The sequence below is a fragment of the Odontesthes bonariensis genome, chromosome 12 (assembly GCF_027942865.1).
Source record: "Odontesthes bonariensis isolate fOdoBon6 chromosome 12, fOdoBon6.hap1, whole genome shotgun sequence".
NCBI lineage: Eukaryota > Metazoa > Chordata > Actinopteri > Atheriniformes > Atherinopsidae > Odontesthes > Odontesthes bonariensis.
This window is the reverse complement of record NC_134517.1, coordinates 31769986-31787450: the sequence shown is the minus strand read 5'-3', so window position 1 is coordinate 31787450 and position 17465 is coordinate 31769986. Positions and strand designations below refer to the sequence as shown.

The 17465-nt window shown below is 45.0% G+C and overlaps 2 protein-coding genes across 2 annotated transcripts; both read right to left on the bottom strand.

The window, feature by feature from the left end:
* Nucleotides 1-8779: 8779 nt before the first annotated feature.
* LOC142396248 (trace amine-associated receptor 13c-like) lies at nucleotides 8780-10025 on the bottom strand. Its single transcript, XM_075478800.1, has 2 exons — nucleotides 9853-10025; nucleotides 8780-9596 (listed from the first exon to the last, which is right to left on the bottom strand). Exons 1-2 carry the CDS (start codon nucleotides 10023-10025, stop codon nucleotides 8780-8782), a joined length of 990 nt encoding a protein of 329 aa, XP_075334915.1.
* Nucleotides 10026-15605: 5580 nt separating this feature from the next.
* LOC142396247 (trace amine-associated receptor 13c-like) lies at nucleotides 15606-17102 on the bottom strand. The gene is made up of 2 exons (XM_075478799.1): nucleotides 16678-17102; nucleotides 15606-16422 (listed from the first exon to the last, which is right to left on the bottom strand). Exons 1-2 carry the CDS (start codon nucleotides 16851-16853, stop codon nucleotides 15606-15608), a joined length of 993 nt encoding a protein of 330 aa, XP_075334914.1. The 5' UTR covers nucleotides 16854-17102.
* Nucleotides 17103-17465: the final 363 nt, after the last annotated feature.

Genomic DNA, 17465 nt, shown 5'->3' with positions numbered 1-17465 from the left:
ACCTGCTGTGGACTTGAGGGTAGGACGTCTGTCTGGGGACATAAATTCACAGGTGCACGAGTTACAGTGCTCTCAGGCCTTACTACACACAGGTCACCATCGAATGAATCTTCTTCAACAGCGGGTTCCACATCTCCTGGGGGACAGGTCACGGGACTTCAGCTGCATATCCAGGATGGCCTTTCAACAGGGAGCGATGAACAGTCCTCACCTTACTGGGGTCATCTACTGGAGCAATGGTGTACACAGATCCACCATCTCTGGGGGCCCTCATGACCTTGTACACCACTGAGCTCCAGACATCTTGAATTTTGTGGCGGCCCCTCAGCCCCACATCTCTGAGGTACACCAGCTTCCCATCTGGTATGAGAACGTCTTTTACCTTCTGATCGTGGCGTGCCTTTCGTCGGTTGGCAGCAGCCTGCAGATTTTTAGAAGCCCCTTCAAATGCCACTTGGAGCCTGGCCTGATGCTCCAGGATCCAATCGTGAGTACTACCTGTGGCCGGGACGGGGTTCTTTCCTAACAGGAAATCAACAGGTAAAAGGGGATCTTGTCCAAACATCAGAAAGAAGGGGGACTCACCCGTTGATTGATGTACTGTGGTGTTGTATGAAAAGACAAGTTGAGGCAGGTAGGATGACCAATCCCTTTTTCTTGTTGTGGGCAAGGTGCGTAGGCGGTCATGCAGGGTGCGGTTAAATCGTTCGCATTGGCCGTTCCCAGCAGGGTGGTAAGGGGTGGTATGGGACTTTTCAATACCATAGAAGCTGCATAACTGTTGGACCAATATACTCTCGAAATTTCTTCCCTGGTCAGAGTGAATACGACTGGGGACTCCAAACCTAGAGAACCACTCATTTACCAGTACTTTAGCCACAGTGGAGGCCCGTTGATCAGTGGTGGAGATGGCCTGAGTGTATTTTGAGAAAACATCGGTCATCACAAGTACATTCTCCATCCCATTGCTGGATGGCTCTAATACAGTAAAGTCTACTGCTAGAATTTGGTTTGGTCGTGCAGCAAGGAGGTGTCCCATGTATGTACGGGTAGATGGCTGGGTGTCTTTGGCTACCTGGCATCTTTCGCACTCTTGGCACCAGCGCTTAACATCTTGGTGCATACCAGGCCAGTAACATCTCTGCCACACTAGGCTCACAGTTCGTTCCACACCCTGGTGGCCATGCTCATGATGCAGCTGGTGCAAAACCTGGCTCTTCATGGATGAAGGCAAGAGCAGTTGGAGAATCTCGTCACCATTAGGGGAGAAGACCTTACGATGGAGCACACCATCTTTCTCTACAATCCGATCCCACTGTCTGACCAGTGTAAGAGCTTCCTTGGACATTTGGCGACGTTCGCCTGCATCGGGTCCCCTCTTTCTGATCCAAAACCCCAGGAAGTGGTGTATGGTGGGGTCTGCTTCCTGTAGGGCACGTAAATTAGCAGGAGAGTGACATGGGAAGGCAGAAATAGCATTTTGCTTTACCTCAGGCACTACTCTACATGCTTGCTGCATGGACTCAGGAAGCGGGGTACCACGAGTCAGATGGTCTGTGGTGGACGTACTGGGGACATACTGCCGTGAGAGGGCATCCGCATTGCCATTTCGCTTTCCAGGCCTGTACTTGATGACATAATCAAAATTAGCAAGTTCTGAGGCCCAGCGCTGCTCCACAGCACCCAACTTTGCTGTTGCAAGGTGACTGAGAGGGTTATTATCTGTGTACACTACGCATTTCTGTCCTAACAGGTATTCCCGAAATTTTTCAGTCATGGCCCATTTAAGGGCCAAAAACTCTAGCTTCATGGAACTATAGTTGTTCATATTGCGTTCCGCAGGCTTAAGGCCACGACTAGCATAGGCTATAGGTTTCACTTTACCTTCCTGCTCCTGAGAAAGGACCGCTCCAAGCCCACTGTGGCTGGCATCCACTTCGAGGACGAAGGGCAGGGAGAAATTGGCATACGCCAGCACTGGTGCTTCCACAAGCTTACGTTTAAGGCCTTCAAAGCACTGTTCACATTCCTCAGTCCACGCTGCACTGAGCCTCTGTGCCACCTGCCTCCGGGTCTTGGTGTTCCTCAATTCGGCAGCCAGTCTGTGCAGGGGGGCTGCCAGCTTAGCAAAACCATTGACGAATCGTCGATAATAGCTAGCAAAGCCGAGAAAAGACTGCAATTCTGTTACATTGGTGGGACGTTGCCACTTTGCAACAACATCGATCTTACGAGGGTCAGTAGCCACCCCTTCTTTGGAAATGACATGTCCCAAGTAACCAACCTCCTCTTTGAAAAAGCAGCATTTCTCCAACTTGGCCTTGAGGTTCTCCTGCTTTAGTCTCTCCAGTACGGTGTCCAGGCGTTCCATATGTTGGGCTACAGATGAAGAAAAGACAATCACGTCATCCAAATATAACAACAAAGACTGGCAATGTTGGGCCCCAAATATCCTCTCCATGAGTCTTTGGAAAGTGCTTGGAGCATTACAAAGCCCAAAGGGCATTCTGTTCCATTCAAAGAGACCAAACGGGGTACAGAAAGCAGTTTTCATTTTATCCTTTTCTGTGACTGGCACTTGGTTGTAGCCACTGGCCAAATCCAGAGTAGAGAACCAGCGAGCCCCGGAGAGTGCATCAAGGGACTCTTCGATGCGTGGCAAGGGGAAGGCATCTCTTCTGGTTTTGCTGTTTAGTAGCCTATAGTCCACGCACAGCCGAAGGGTGCCATCTTTTTTCTTGACCAAAACTATAGGTGATGCAAAAGGGCTACTGCTCTCCCTGATAACCTTAGCCTCAAGAAGCTGATGGATGTGGGTTTTAACTATCTCGTACTCAGAAGGGGGGATACGTCTATATCTCTGTCTTACTGGTGTCTCGTCAAGCAGCGGTATATCATGTGAAATCAGATCTGTACACCCCAAATCTCCCTCATGAGCTGAAAATACATCACTATGCTTCTGTAATAAGGATCTAACCTGACTCTGATCTGTCTCCGACAGGGCGCCCAGATCGACAGCATTGATCTTCTCTTGAATGGAGTTGGTAACCATTTGGGACGACATTGTGGCTAAGACCTGTCCCTTGCCTTCTGTGACCCCTGTGGGCAGGCTTACTACATGGGCATGGCTCACGGTACCTATCACTGTGTGTGGGTAAAGCACAGCATCATTAACCCCAACGTTAACGATAGGAATGTAAACGGTACCTCTGTTTAGTTGGACCAAAGCTGGGGACGCCAGTAAGCCAGCGGGCAACCCGGTACTCAAAGGTTCAAACAGGACATCACTAGAGTAATGTTGGGAGCAGGTGGCTGCCACCAGCTTCGTGGTACCACCAGGAACTCTGAAAACCCTCCCACCCTTAACCTTTACTCGACTCGATCGGTCAGGTGGTGCATCGGCTTGGGCCTGGTGACACTGCTGCAGGGCTGTTTGGAGTTGGCTAGGGGCCTGTGACACAGAGGGCAAATCAAAAAGAGCAGAACCGTGAAGTGCAAACAACTCTGTATAGCATGACTTGATTATATTCATGCCAAGAACACCTGGGGTGGAGGAGGGTCGACCAACGGGGTCCTTAACCACCAGTACGCCACGCTTTGTAATTACCTTATCACAAAGTTCAACATCAAGCTCAAGGTAGCCAACATAAGGTATGTCCAACCCATTAGCAGCTTTAAGTTGTAACCACTGACATGAGCGCAACTTCTCATCTCCCCAGGGCTCAAAGTTTTGGATGAAGAAACTCTCTGTTATGGTGGATACCATGGATCCTGTGTCAACCAAACATGGAACTGCAACCCCCCCCATTGATATGGTTAGGTGGGGGCAAGCTGCCATCAATTCAACAACATCTGGGTTCTCTGTATCCTGCTCTGAACCAACTGGGCCCCCACCTGAACTTTGGCTCAGCAGTTCAGGGGGTGAAAGTTTCCCGACTGCTGATTGTGGGAGTATGGTCTGTCACTAGGAGTTGTGCCTGTATGAGAAGGTGGCTGAGCTACGACCTGAACTCTATCACCATCACACTCCCTTGCAAAGTGTCCAGGCTTCTGGCACCTTCTACAAATAATAGACTGTTTAGCAGGGCGAAAAGGTGGCTTCGGAGCGTGTTTGAGTGCAAGGAAACTACTACTGAGCTGATTCAGCTGTTCCTGTTGCTGTTTTAACATCTGCTTTAACTCTGCCAATTCAGACCTCGTGTCTAAATTACTTGACTCTGAATGTGGACCTCCTGCCACTGCAAACTGAAAGCCTGCCGCAGATGAAACAGAGTGGCTCCTACCCCTGACACCTCCTGGCATCCCCTCCCGCTCCCACCTGATGGCCTCGCTACGAACCTCAAGTAGAGTGGCTTCGGGATAGCGTCGGACAAACTGCTTTAATTCCCTACGTAGGGCACAATCACACACATGTTCAACAAATTGATCACGCATTAACATATGGGAATTGGGAAAGCCATGGGGAGCATTTGTCACAACTTTGTCCATCAGACACATCAGAGCATGGGAGAACTCCTGTAAAGTCTCATCGTCCTGCTGCTTTCTGGAGAAGAAATCCTCCTGCAATGAGATATAGGATTTAGAACACCCATACAACTCCTGAAGGATAACAAGAATTTTCTCTGGATCGCTCCTTTCTTCCCTAGGGCGATATCTTATCTCCTCTCTCGCCTCACTTTCCAGATGATCATAAATAAACAGTGCTTGATCAGCCCTAGACAGGTGGCGGGCACGCATACATGCTTGAATTTCCTCTGCCCACTCATTGATGCTTAAACCAGTCCTTCCTCTAAACATCGGACACTTTCTGTCTCGAGGAACATAAAACAGTCGTTCAACCACTGGGGCACTAGAGGATGGGGGAGGAGCAGCAGAGTCATTTGATGCAGCACTGGTTCCTGGGGCTGCATCCTGCTCTCGCAGCAACCGGTTCTCCGCCTGCAGTTGGGCCACCAAGTCTTTCAGCTGATTTAGCTCCTCCATGATGAAGGAAACAAGAGAGGTTAGCCAAGGCCTGTTGCTTGAAGTTCTCGATGGTTACAGAAGCAGCTGCTGTTTTGCCTGTCACACACTACTACAATATACTATGCAAATACTACACATTCATCTATAAAAACTACACCAAATGAACCAACTGGTGAACAAAAAAAACAAAACTAGGAACCCACGTCTCTGTTTTTACAGGGGTCCTGCCGACAACGCCAGAATGTGGCGAGGGGAGGTGAAGGACAACGCCACCTGGGGGATTTCACCCCAGGAAATCTCTTACAACAAGCGGACAACACAAGTTCAGTACCCAAATATACAGGACAGAAACGTGGTTCCAAAATAAGATGTTTATTAATTTCAATCAAAATAATTACTAAATGAAGATCTGAAAAGAAAAGGAATTAATGGCACAAAATAACTCAACTTATGAAAATGTAACATTTATTAACAAATATCTTTTACAAGCACTAAAATTTATTCTTTAAAAAAGAATAAATACTTATGCTGAAATTAACAAAAGGGGTGAACAGAAGCCAGCTATAGGGAGGCAGCCTACCAAAGGGTGTGTTCCAGGAGTGCAACAACTTACTCACCACGCGTGCTCTCAGCAATCATAGCAAAATGGTGCAGCACTGCAAACTGTGTCCCAGTGAACTTTAACACTACAAACTTGTGAAGGGGAACCACACTACCGTGCCTAGCCTCCGCTAAAGCCGACTAATGCCACTAAAAGAAAAGAGAAAAACACAATATTAAACAATTAAAAACGCCAGTTGGTCCGAAATAATCTTAAAAGCAAGCTAAAACCCAGGCAAAACAGCAGCCGACAACCTAGATAAAAAAGGTGCACAGGCTAAGCCACTGCAAGGTGTGCTTCCAACTATAAAGAAAAGGAAAATTCAAATTAGTACCACTTTCTTGTAACACACAGTTCATATATATCTTTCTTCCTACCTAGATGCAGACACCAGTAAGACTAGGCCAAAAGGGAGAGGAAACCAAGACCAGCAACAGCCAGAGGAGAAAGAGGCAGACAAAGAAAGTCAGGAGGCCACAGGTGCTTTAAATGCCCTCAGCCTAATCAGGGGAAGGGAGTGGCCTGAACACAGGAGTGTGTTCAGGAAATGACCTAGTGCACCCCATCACACTTTGTAGAAGTCATCCCATATCTGGTCCCTACACAGAAAAACATCACCCACAGGAATGTTTGGGCCTTCCAAAGGTTTAAGTTTGAATTAATTCCACACTTGACTATGCTACATGACCAACGTAGTTTTTCCAAAGTACATTGAACAGGATTATAGCCTGATTTATGGTCGGTGACGCAAGACGCAACGCAAGACGCAACGCAAGACGCAACGCAAGACGCAACGCAAGACCCAACGCAAGACGCGAGCGCAAGCCACTATCTACATCACATCCGGCGGCGTGTTCATCTTCCGGTTTCATCCCCGAATAAAAGACCGCTGTTTTCAAACGCCAAGGTAGAAAGCGAAGAAGAAGAAGAAGAAGCATGAATCCACTCGAAGAGAGCCTTGCCGAAGAGGTCCTGGCGGTGAATTTCCTTTCATCGTAGTAGGCTTGTCATTGAAAAAACCTGCTGCTCCACCTACTGTCCTGGCGGTGAATCGCCACCCAGCACACGCAACCGCCGACAAAGTAAAATGAAGCATAAATGTCTCGAGCCATTAAAACAAGCGCAAGATGCAAGCGCAAGGGCAGTTAAAAGAGGTATAACTCAGCCTTAACTCTGTTAATAAATGTGGGGAGAGTTTTTAAAAAAAAAAAAAGAAGAAACCTGAGCTATCCTTATCAGTAATTAATGTTAAAATGTCCTACACTGGGGCAGTCGGTGGCGTAGTGGGTTAAGCAGCCGCCCCATGTACAGAGGCTATAGTCCTTGCTGCAGCTGGCCCCGGTTCGAGTCCCGCACCGAGCGGCCCCTTCCTGCATGTCTCCCCCCTCTCTTTGCTTCCTGTCTCTCTCTAACTATCCTATAATTAAAGGCATAAAAAAAAGCCCCCCCCAAAAAAATTAAATGTCCTACACTTGCCCATAGAGACAATGTGAATATTAACTTCACACTAAATGGTAACTCTTCATGTTGTTAAACGATGAAGTGAAAAAGCAGTGAGAGTATCCATCATTTTGTGAGTCTGCATTAATTTAGCATTTTATGTACTCTGGGGAAACTTTTTAGGGGTTAATTTGTGAAAGTGAATGAAATGCAAAAGGACAGTTGAACAATAATATTTGTTTAAGTTTCTGCTGAAGTTGCAAAAGAGATTTTTATTTAATTTTATGAAGTCACAGTGGGAAATTGAGATATACTGAACCAGATCAAAATTATAAGTAGCCTTTATATTTGACTTGTATTGTGTATATTATTGAGTTGGACACTTTGAAATGTAATCCAGTCCGTATTAAAGGTAAATTGGGCATTTGTAAAAAAAGGACGGCCTCTAAATCTTTTCATAAATTCTGATCCGTGAACAAATTTCTTGAGTCTTAAGAAGTTTGTCTTTCTCACTAAATTGATGTTCAATAATAATACAAACCAAAACTGGAAAATCTTGGGTGCTCAGATGTTCTATTACCATGTGCATATATAACATGAATGGATCACTACATGTCTCAGTTCCCTTCACAGATGAACTCTGGGATTCATATCTTTGGTGTAATCCACATAGTCTGTCCCATCTATGATTAAAAGGAAATATCTTAAACTTAAACTTTTGAAATAAAATTATCATAAGGCTACCGAAGCTTTAAACCTTTTTAATTATTTGAGTAATCGGCCATTGTAACTGTATATCTTTCAGACTTTTATTGACACTTGCATTGGTTAAAGTTTTTAAAGACATAACAAGATATATTTTTGAAATATTAACATATGAACAAAGAAAAAAACTGTGAATGTGAATCAAAAGTTGAAGCTCTCGCATTAATTGAACTTCATGTTTTCTACTTTCTTTAAAGGCTGTGTGTTAGTTCAAGGCTTTGCAAAAGAATATTGTTGTTTTTCTTCGAGCAAGGCTTTATAGGAAAATTACAAAATGGTGGAGATGTTAAAATTAAACCTATTTTATGGTGTCCTGAAAGTCAGGGAAACTAAATAAGACACTGGAGATGTGGCTGCTCTCTTCCTGGTCGTCTGGCGTTATGAGAGGAAAACGGAGCTTCTCTCCATCGGCCAAAGTCACTGGCCAAGCCACCGTCCCACAGGGCCTCCAACTGGTCTAAGGTGCACATAACAAGTATCAATCCTGATCTTACTGACTATTTGGGGTACAGGCAGCTATAAATCATGTAATAATCCCATAAAAACAAACAATTAACAAAATACCCTGTGACAACACCTAGAGGGTGTTACACTTCAAAGTGAAGAAGACACACACAGACTGACAGGAGAAAAGCTGTCAGCAAGAGCAGGCCTAGAGAGGGAAATGCAGACCTCTTGTGGCTGAAAGGATGACTGAAGAACATCATTTATACCTGATGTTCTAAACCGGTATAGTTGTGACCAACGTAGTTTCTCCAAAGTTCATTGAACAGGATTATCTCCGTTAATAAATGTGGGGAGAGCTAAAAAAAGAAACCTGAGCTATCCTTCTCAGTAATTAATGTTAAAATGTCCCACACCTGACTACTGAGGCAATGTGAATATTAGCTTCACTCTGAATGGTAACTCTTCATGTTGTTACACTGTGAAGTGAAACAACAGCGAGTGTATCCATCATTATTGTGAGTCCACAATAATCTAACTCTTCTAATAAATTGTAATCTTGTCCTACAGTATGTTGGCCTGACAGGAGCCAGGCTGCAATATCTGAAGAGTTAATATGAATTTAACTCCTTTCTTAAACCAGGGATAGAACAGTGCATAAATCATTGGGTTCAAACAGGAGTTAAAATAGAACAGAAAGGACACAAAGGAGGCAGAAGAGTTATAGAGCAAATCAGCCCCTACAAGAGAGACACAGTAATATGGGATGAAACATGTCAGAAAGACAATCATGAGAACACCAAGAGTCCTGGCTGCTTTTAACTCAGATTTCTTTGTTTTTATAGAGACTGAAAGTTGGAGTTTGGCAGCTGTAACATGAGAGCGCATGGCACGTGCCTGAGACACAGCCACCACAAATACTCTCATATACAGAACGGTGATGACAGTAACTGGAAGAATGAAGGTTAAAACAAGATCTACACTTCCTAAAATGTCATCAATAAAGATCACACATTCTCCATAACAGGAATTGTGTTTGCCTAATAGAGTCAGGTCATCTTTTACAAATAAAAGGTTGTATATAGCAGAGCAGAGCCAACACAGACACACACAGAGTTTAACTCTTCCCTCAGTCACTCTGGTTGGGTAATGCAGAGGGTCACAAATTGCCACATAACGGTCAATTGATATGAGCACCATGTCTCCTACAGAGGCAGAAGTGATGATATAGGACAAATAATTGAACAAAAAACACATGAAGTCTCCAAGAAACCAGCAGGTTGTAGCACGGATAATTCCAGCTGGCATTGACAGGAGACCAACAAGAAAGTCTGAGACAGCCAGAGAGAGGAGGAGGATGTTAGTGGGTGTGTGGAGCTGCCTGAAATGACACAGAAAAGCAGAATTAAAACAGGATTTTATCTGAAAGGTAAAATAATCCAAATAACTTTTTTTACTACATTTGTTTTCTTATCTTCCACATCGATAGAATAGATAACACTGCAATGTGTGTACAAATATTTAGAAAGTGTAATTTCAGCAGGTGCCACATTATTCCACAGAAGTTTGATTATAATTTACTTGTAAATGTACAACGAGGAAAAAAGAGCAATTTATGTTAACAAGTCTTTATCTGCCTGTAGTGGGAGACTGAGATGATGACGAGCAGGTTGAGCATCACAGTGAGCACAGAGATGGAGGACAGCACGACCTGAAGGAGCACAAGTTCAGACAAAGAAGATACAGGCTTCTTGCAGGAGCTGTTTGAGAGATGTGGAAAGCAGAGCTCTACTCCATCTTGCATCTCCATCATCAGAGACCTGCAAAGAGCTGCAGCTCTGACTGCTTTCTGGAACAAACTTGGTTATATAGCTGATACTTCTGTACTCAGCTCTATCTCTAACACCTCCCCTCCTCTTTCTCAGGTGGACATCGATGTCCCTCCTTCCTCCCTCTTCACAACCAATCACCACCTTCATGATCTTCCTTGCATCCCTGCTTGTATTGGTGTCACTCTCTCTTATGATTCTAGTTTTGTTTTAAAGAGAAGGAGGCATATTCCAACTAAAGAGTCCAGTTTTATCCTTTTTAGCACCACGTAATCAATACTGGCTGGAGATGGAGTAATGAAATCACTAATAAAGTCACTGTTTACGTCAGCTCGTTCTTTTCAGTAAAAGGAAAGAATATGATTTATTTCCAAATCGAAGCAACATATAATTTGTTTTGAAACTATGTAACTGTTAGCTAACATTTCCGTGCCATTCATTTTGTTACTAGCATCTCGAAGAGCCTGTTTAACAGCACCAGCCTCTCATTGGTCATTACTGTGCCATACGAGCCAGGAGGGCTGCTCATCCTGATTATGTTTCTCCACCTTTAACTCATCCACCACACGAGTGTTTAAGGAACACAGTGAAACTATAGAAACCGAGAGGAAATGTCCCCCAACACCCAGTAGCGATATTTGATCAAATATAAGGATTTATCAGTAGTTCTCACTGTCTAAGTAAATCTTAAATCTCGAATGTAGGGCACCACCTTCGAGTGAAGGAAAAACAAACACAGAATCTTGGGATTCCGGCAAATAAAATTAATATTTCAATAAATAATCAGTCTCATATCTCGCTACTTTCGTAAAGCCTTAGAGACACCAGGATCACCTGTAAGCAGACAAGCAGAGAACAAACACACAAACAAACAAACAAAAAAGCACAAGCAGCAGCAATCTCATATAATACAACTGTGGATACAGATGACCTTAAAGCACAGGACAACACAACAACTGATTAGCGAGCATGCTACTGGGCTAATGAATGTGTGTGTGAGTGTGTGTGTGTGTGTGTGTGTGTGTTTGTGTGTGTGGGTGTGTGTGTGCATGAACATGCAATACACATAGATGGTCCCACATAATAACCATGCTTAAATATCAGTGTATAGGGCCACAAACCCCCCCCCCCCCAGAAGCAATCAGAAGCAGGCCGAGAGGGCCCCCAGACCCAGGCCACCAACAGCCCCAAGGAGCACAGAACCCGGGAAGCCCACCGTAGGGACAACCACGCATCCACCCAGAAGACAGCAGAGGAAGCCCCTGGACAAAGCCTCCACAAGCATAGGGCAGAGGCCCCTCAGTGACCAGAGGTGGCAGCCTACCAGCCCCGCCAGGCCCCCACCACCTAGACACGGGTCGTGCACCGAAACCGGTCCCCGCGAGCCCGAGCGCCACCCAACCCCCTGGCAGAGGCCCCGCTCAACACCCGAGAGGGCCAGGCGCCCCAGACAGCCAACCGCAGTGGCCCAGCGCACGCCCCAGTGCCCCTGGGCAAGTGCCCTGGGAGTCAAGACGTGCCCACAGGTGGGTGAGGCCGCAAGCAGCGGGGAGAGGCAATGCCCACCCCCCATCAGGAACAGCACAAGCAGGCCAGAGGACAGGTAGACCCAGACCCAGACCCAGTCACCCCATAAGTCATATAAAAAAAAGAAAAAAAAAAGATATTAATTAAGAAAATTACAAAAATACAAAAACAAATAAACACACATCCACACATACTCGCACAGCACATGCATCCATCCCCCAACTCCTCTGGGGTGTGGCGAAGCTGGCACATCCGGGGGCCAGCAGCTCCCCAGCCACCACAGACCCAGAACCAGCAGGACAACTCCTCCTCCTGGCCCCTCTCGCCCCAGGCAGCAACCAGGCAACAGGGGTGCGGGAAGACCCCTCCCCTCGCCCCTCTGGCTCTTTGATATTTTCTAATAGTGAGCATTTAAAATTGAGGGGCAGGCAACCTTGTGGAACTGGGAGCGTGGCCCTCCGGGCAGCCTACATACTCAAAGAGCCCCACCCACCAGATACCACTCAGTGCTATCACCCCCCAAAACCTAATGTGTGTGTGTGTCTCATGAGTAGTGATGTCTAAGGTGTAATTAAAACAAGGGCGGGGGGCTGCAGAGCGCAGCAAAGGGGACCACCTACGTGGACCCATCCGCTGCACCCCACAGAACACACCCGCCCTCAAAACCCTATGTGTGTGAATGTATGCTGTGTACAGGAGCCAGAAGGGAGAGGGGTATGGGGATCTAGAAGACTGAGAGGGCAGCCACATGATGGCTGCAATAGGCACCCCTTTTCCCTGGGACCCGCCACAGAGCAGGAGGGCTCGATGTTCACCAGGTCCGGGGGCCGCAGCGTATTCGGGGAGCCACTTGGCAACCCGAAGGCACCCACCCGCCCCACCCCAGACGGCCCCTACAAATAAAGAAAAGAACAAAACAAACAAAAACAAACCACGCAGTCACTCCAGTCATAGCAGTCCGGGCCTGAGACCCACCATCACCCAGGCCCACCCAAGCCACCCCCAACCGGGGAGAAGCACCGCCACACCCCACCGCACGCCACCACACCCCAAAAAAAAGAACAACCTGCAGACACATCAGAGATCCCAGAGCAACCAGCCCAAAACTACTTCAAGCTTCCTGAAGAACAATGAATCCGCAAATTCAGTGCATTTCATCAGGATAATGATTCATTCATGGTTCCAGAGTCAAAACGTGGTAACAAACATGGCGAGAGGACGCTGGCGTATTTTGGCTGCCGCTTCTCCCTCTAAAAGCTCTCTCTTTTGCTGCTGTTTTTTTTTTTTTTTATATTATTTTCTTTCGTCACTGCTTCCAGTAGCTACCTACATTTTAAATCTGCTTCTCAACCGGCTGATCAAAGCTAACTATTACGAAATTATTACGGACTACCTACCTCCCTGGATCTCACAAATAAACTCACACGGTGTTGCTGGGCTACTGCTTCAGAACCCCTCTCGGTGCTGAGTGCGTTAGCTCGGTCACTTACCGATGTTGAAGGACTTCTACCTCTGGATCCATCGCCGTAACCTGGTTGAAGGTAAACCCGGAGGGGCCTCCACTTGTACCTGTGCGGCTAAACAGGCCCTCTCTACTGGCCGGGGCCGCTGCCTTCCTTTCCGAGCTATACCTAGCTACCTTAAAGCAGACGTCTTCCATCGCCGCTCAGTTGAGGGTAGAGATCCGGGCAGATTTCCATCTGTCTCGGTGCAGTTAGCCCCTGGCTGGCAGGGACCGCTACCTCCGACCCGAGCAGGCTCCCTAAGCTAGCCGGCCTTTAGTTAAGACTAGTTTTATTTAGTTCCTCCCCTTCCTCGCCACATTAAGTTAATATTTCAATTAATAATCAGTCTTATTTCTCTCTACTTTCCTGAATTCTCGTTTGGTTTGACAGACATTGCGTAAAGACAGCATACAACACAACCTGTTGATTATATATCTGAACTATTTATTAAAACGACATGACCAAAGACATGAACCTTAAAACAAACAGGAGATATGCGTTGAATATGGGTGATTATATAAAACACTTAGTGAATTGAAAATAAAATAGGGGGGAATGGAGAGGTACTCAAATAGTTTAGGTTTGTTTACTATTTGTAGCTAAAGACTGACATTTTGGATTCATTTATCATTTTAACAGTGAAAACCTCACCGTACAGAATGACAAAATTGTCCAAGTGTCGGAAGTTGGTTGGTTTCTGACCAACTCTGATGAGGTGAACTTAAGTTCACAGAATGTTAACAAAAAGTTGACAGGCTTGATGCTGGCTTTCTTGGTAGGAAAAACTATGTGATAACATGCAGCTGTACAACAAGCCTAATAGCTTCTCTGCTGCTAAAGCGGCGTCGACGTCACTTCCTTGATCTGGGAGCTTCAATGTAAGATGAGGGTTGATCTACTACTGTAGACAACAAAGTACAGGTGCTGGTCAACGAATTAGAATAATTTGAAATAGTGCAATCAATAAATTCTTTGAATGCATTTTTCGTGCAGAAAGCAAATCAGGTGTTCACCGCACCTGTCCTACTCGTTAGACTAATCACAGAACTCGTTACCTGTAAAAAATTTGCTCAGCTGATCTTTCCAAAAGGCCCATTTAGGCCATTTAACTGTGACACTGTTGTTTTATTGAATTAGAATAATGGAGAAACCGTTTCATTGAATTAGAATAATTTTTATTATAATTAGAATCATCACTTTCTCAGTATTTTGTGGCTGCCCCCTTGGCTTGTATGACTGCCTGAAGTCTCCGCGGCATCGATTTGACCAGCTTGTCGCAAGTTTCCGCACTCACAGCTTCCCAGGCAGTGGCGATGTTCTGCTTCAGTTGGTCCAGCGTAGTAGGCTTTCTGTCGCGAATTTTCCGCTTGACGATGGCCCAAAGGTTTTCAATGACATTGAGGTCAGGCGAGTTGGCCGGCCATGCCAAAACTTCAAGCTGTTTTTTAGTGAACCAATCTTTGGTCGACTTTGCCGCATGAGCCGGTGCAAGATGCTGTTGAAATATGAAGTCTTCTTCGCCGAACTGTTCCTCAACAGTCGGAATCAGGAACGTTTCCAGAACATCTTGATACAGTATATCAAGATGTTCTGGAAACGTTACTAAAACGTTACTACTACTAAATATTAAGGGGATGGAAAACACATTTTTGAATGCTTAAACAGGCTTTCTGTGATGATGATTTCGTGACTTTGGCATTGTGAGATAAATGAAATTAAACTGAATATATTGAATACATTTCCTGCCAGAACTTTACATGATTATTTCGTCCAATACTTGAAATACATTGTAATCTTGTCCTACAGTATGATGGCCTGACAGGAGCCAGGCTGCAATATCTGAAGAGTTAATTATGATAAGACACCGGCGATGTGGCTGCTCTCTTCCTGGTCGTCTGGTGTTATGAGAGGAAAACAGAGCTTCTCACTCTCGGCCACAGTCACTGGCCAAGCCTTCGTCCCACAGGGCCTCCCGCTGGCCTAAGGTGCACATAACAAGTATTAATCCTGGTCTTGCTGACTATTTAGGGTACAGGCAGGTATAAATCATGTCAATAATCCCATACAAACAAACAATTAACAAAATACCCTGTGACAACACCTAGAGGGTGTTATACTTAAAGTGAAGAAGACACACACAGACTGACAGAGAAAAGCTGTCAGCAAGAGCAGGCCTAGAGAGGGAAATGCAGACCTCTTGTGGCTGAGAGGATGACTGAAGAACATAATTTTAACCTGATGTTCTAAACCGGTATAGTTGTGACCAACGTAGTTTCTCCAAAGTTCATTGAACAGGATTATCTCTGTTAATAAATGTGGGGAGAGCTAAAAAAAAAATGAAACCTGAGCTATCCTTATCAGTAATTAATGTTAAAATGTCCTACACCTGGCAACAGAGACAATGTGAATATTAATTTCACTCTGAATGGTAACTCTTCCTGACACTATGAAGTGAAAAAACATGAAGAGTTACCATCATCATTGTGAGTCCACAATAATCTAACCCTTCTAATAAATTGTAATCTTGTCCTACAGTATGTTGGCCTGACAGGAGCCAGGCTGCAATATCTGAAGAGTTAATATAAATTTAACTGCTTTTCTAAACCAGGGATAGAACAGTGCATAAATCATTGGGTTCAAACAGGAGTTTAAATGGAACAGATAGTAAACAAAGGAGGCAGAGGAGCTATTGAGCAAATCAGCCTCGGCAAGAGAGACGCAGTAATATGGGCAGAAACATATTAGAAAGACAATCATGAGAACACCAAGAGTCCTGGCTGCTTTTAACTCAGATTTCTTTGTTTTCATAGTGACTGAAAGTTGGAGTTTGGCAGCTGTAACATGAGAGCGCATGGCACGAGCCTGAGACACAGCCACCACAAATACTCTCATATACAGAACGGTGATGACAGTAACTGGAAGAATGAAGGTTAAAACAAGATCTACACTTCCTGAAATGTCATCAATAAAAATCAGACATTCTCCATAACAGGAATTGTGTTTGCCTAATAGAGTCAGGTCATCTTTTACAAATAAAAGGCTGTATAGAGCAGAGTAGAGCCAACACAGACACACACAGAGTTTAACTATTCTCTCAGTCACTCTGGTTGGGTAATGCAGAGGGTCACAGATTGCGACATAACGGTCAATTGATATGAGCACCATGTCTCCTACTGAGGCAGAAGTGATGATGAAGGAGAAATAAATGAAAATAAAACACGTGAGGTCACCAAGATACCAGCAGGATGTATTTCGGATAATTCCCGCTGGCATTGACAGGAGACCCACAAGAAAGTCTGAGACAGCCAGAGAGAGGAGGAGGATGTTTGTGGGTGTGTGGAGCTGCCTGGAAGGAGACAGAAAAGCAGAATTAAAACAGGATTTTATCTGAAAGGTAAAAAATGACAAATATTTTTTTACAACATTTGTTTTCTGATCCCCCACATCTATAGAATAGATAACACTACAATGTGTGCACAAATATTTAGAATGTCTAATTTCAGCAGGTGCCACATTATTCCACAGAAGTTTGATTATAATTTACTTGTAAATGTACAACGAGGAAAAAAAGAGCAATTTATGTTAACAAGTCTATCTCTGCCTGTAGTGGGAGACTGAGATGATGACGAGCAGGTTGAGCATCACAGTGAGCACAGAGATGGAGGACAGCACGACCTGAAGGAGCACAAGTTCAGACAAAGAAGATACAGGCTTCTTGCAGGAGCTGTTTGAGAGATGTGGAAAGCAGAGCTCTACTCCATCCTGCATCTCCATCATCAGAGACCTGCAAAGAGCTGCAGCTCTGACTGCTTTCTGAAACAAACTTGGTTACATAGCTGATACTTCTGTACTCAGCTCTATCTCTAACACCTCCCCTCCTCTTTCTCAGGTGGACATCGATGTCCCTCCTTCCTCCCTCTTCACAACCAATCACCACCTTCATGATCTTCCTTGCATCCCTGCTTGTATTGGTGTCACTCTCTCTTATGATTCTAGTTTTGTTTTAAAGAGAAGGAGGCATATTCCAACTAAAGACTCCAGTTTTATCCTTTGTAGCCCAACATAATCAATACTGGCTGGAAATGGAGTAATGAAATCACTAATAAAGTCACTGTTTACGTCAGCTCGTTCTTTTCAGTAAAAGGAAAGAATATGATTTATTTCCAAATCGAGGCAACATATAATTTGTTTTGAAAATATGTAACTGTTAGCTAACATTTCCGTGCCATCCATTGTGTTACTAGCATCTAGAAGAGCCTGTCGTTTAACAGCACCAGCCTCTCATTGGTCATTACTGTGCCATGCGAGCCAGGAGGGCTGCTCATCCTGATTATGTTTCTCCACCTTTAACTCATCCACCACACGAGTGTTTAAAGGGGAACTCCGGGG

Coding starts and splice junctions, on each gene's coding strand:
- LOC142396248 (XM_075478800.1), bottom strand. CDS start 10,025: ATGGAGATGCAAGATGGAGTAGAGCTCTGCTTTCCACATCTCTCAAAC. Junction 9,597..9,852: donor ATCTCAGTCTCCCACTACAG/GCAGATAAAGAC, acceptor GTGTCATTTCAG/GCAGCTCCACACACCCACTA.
- LOC142396247 (XM_075478799.1), bottom strand. CDS start 16,853: ATGATGGAGATGCAGGATGGAGTAGAGCTCTGCTTTCCACATCTCTCA. Junction 16,423..16,677: donor ATCTCAGTCTCCCACTACAG/GCAGAGATAGAC, acceptor GTCTCCTTCCAG/GCAGCTCCACACACCCACAA.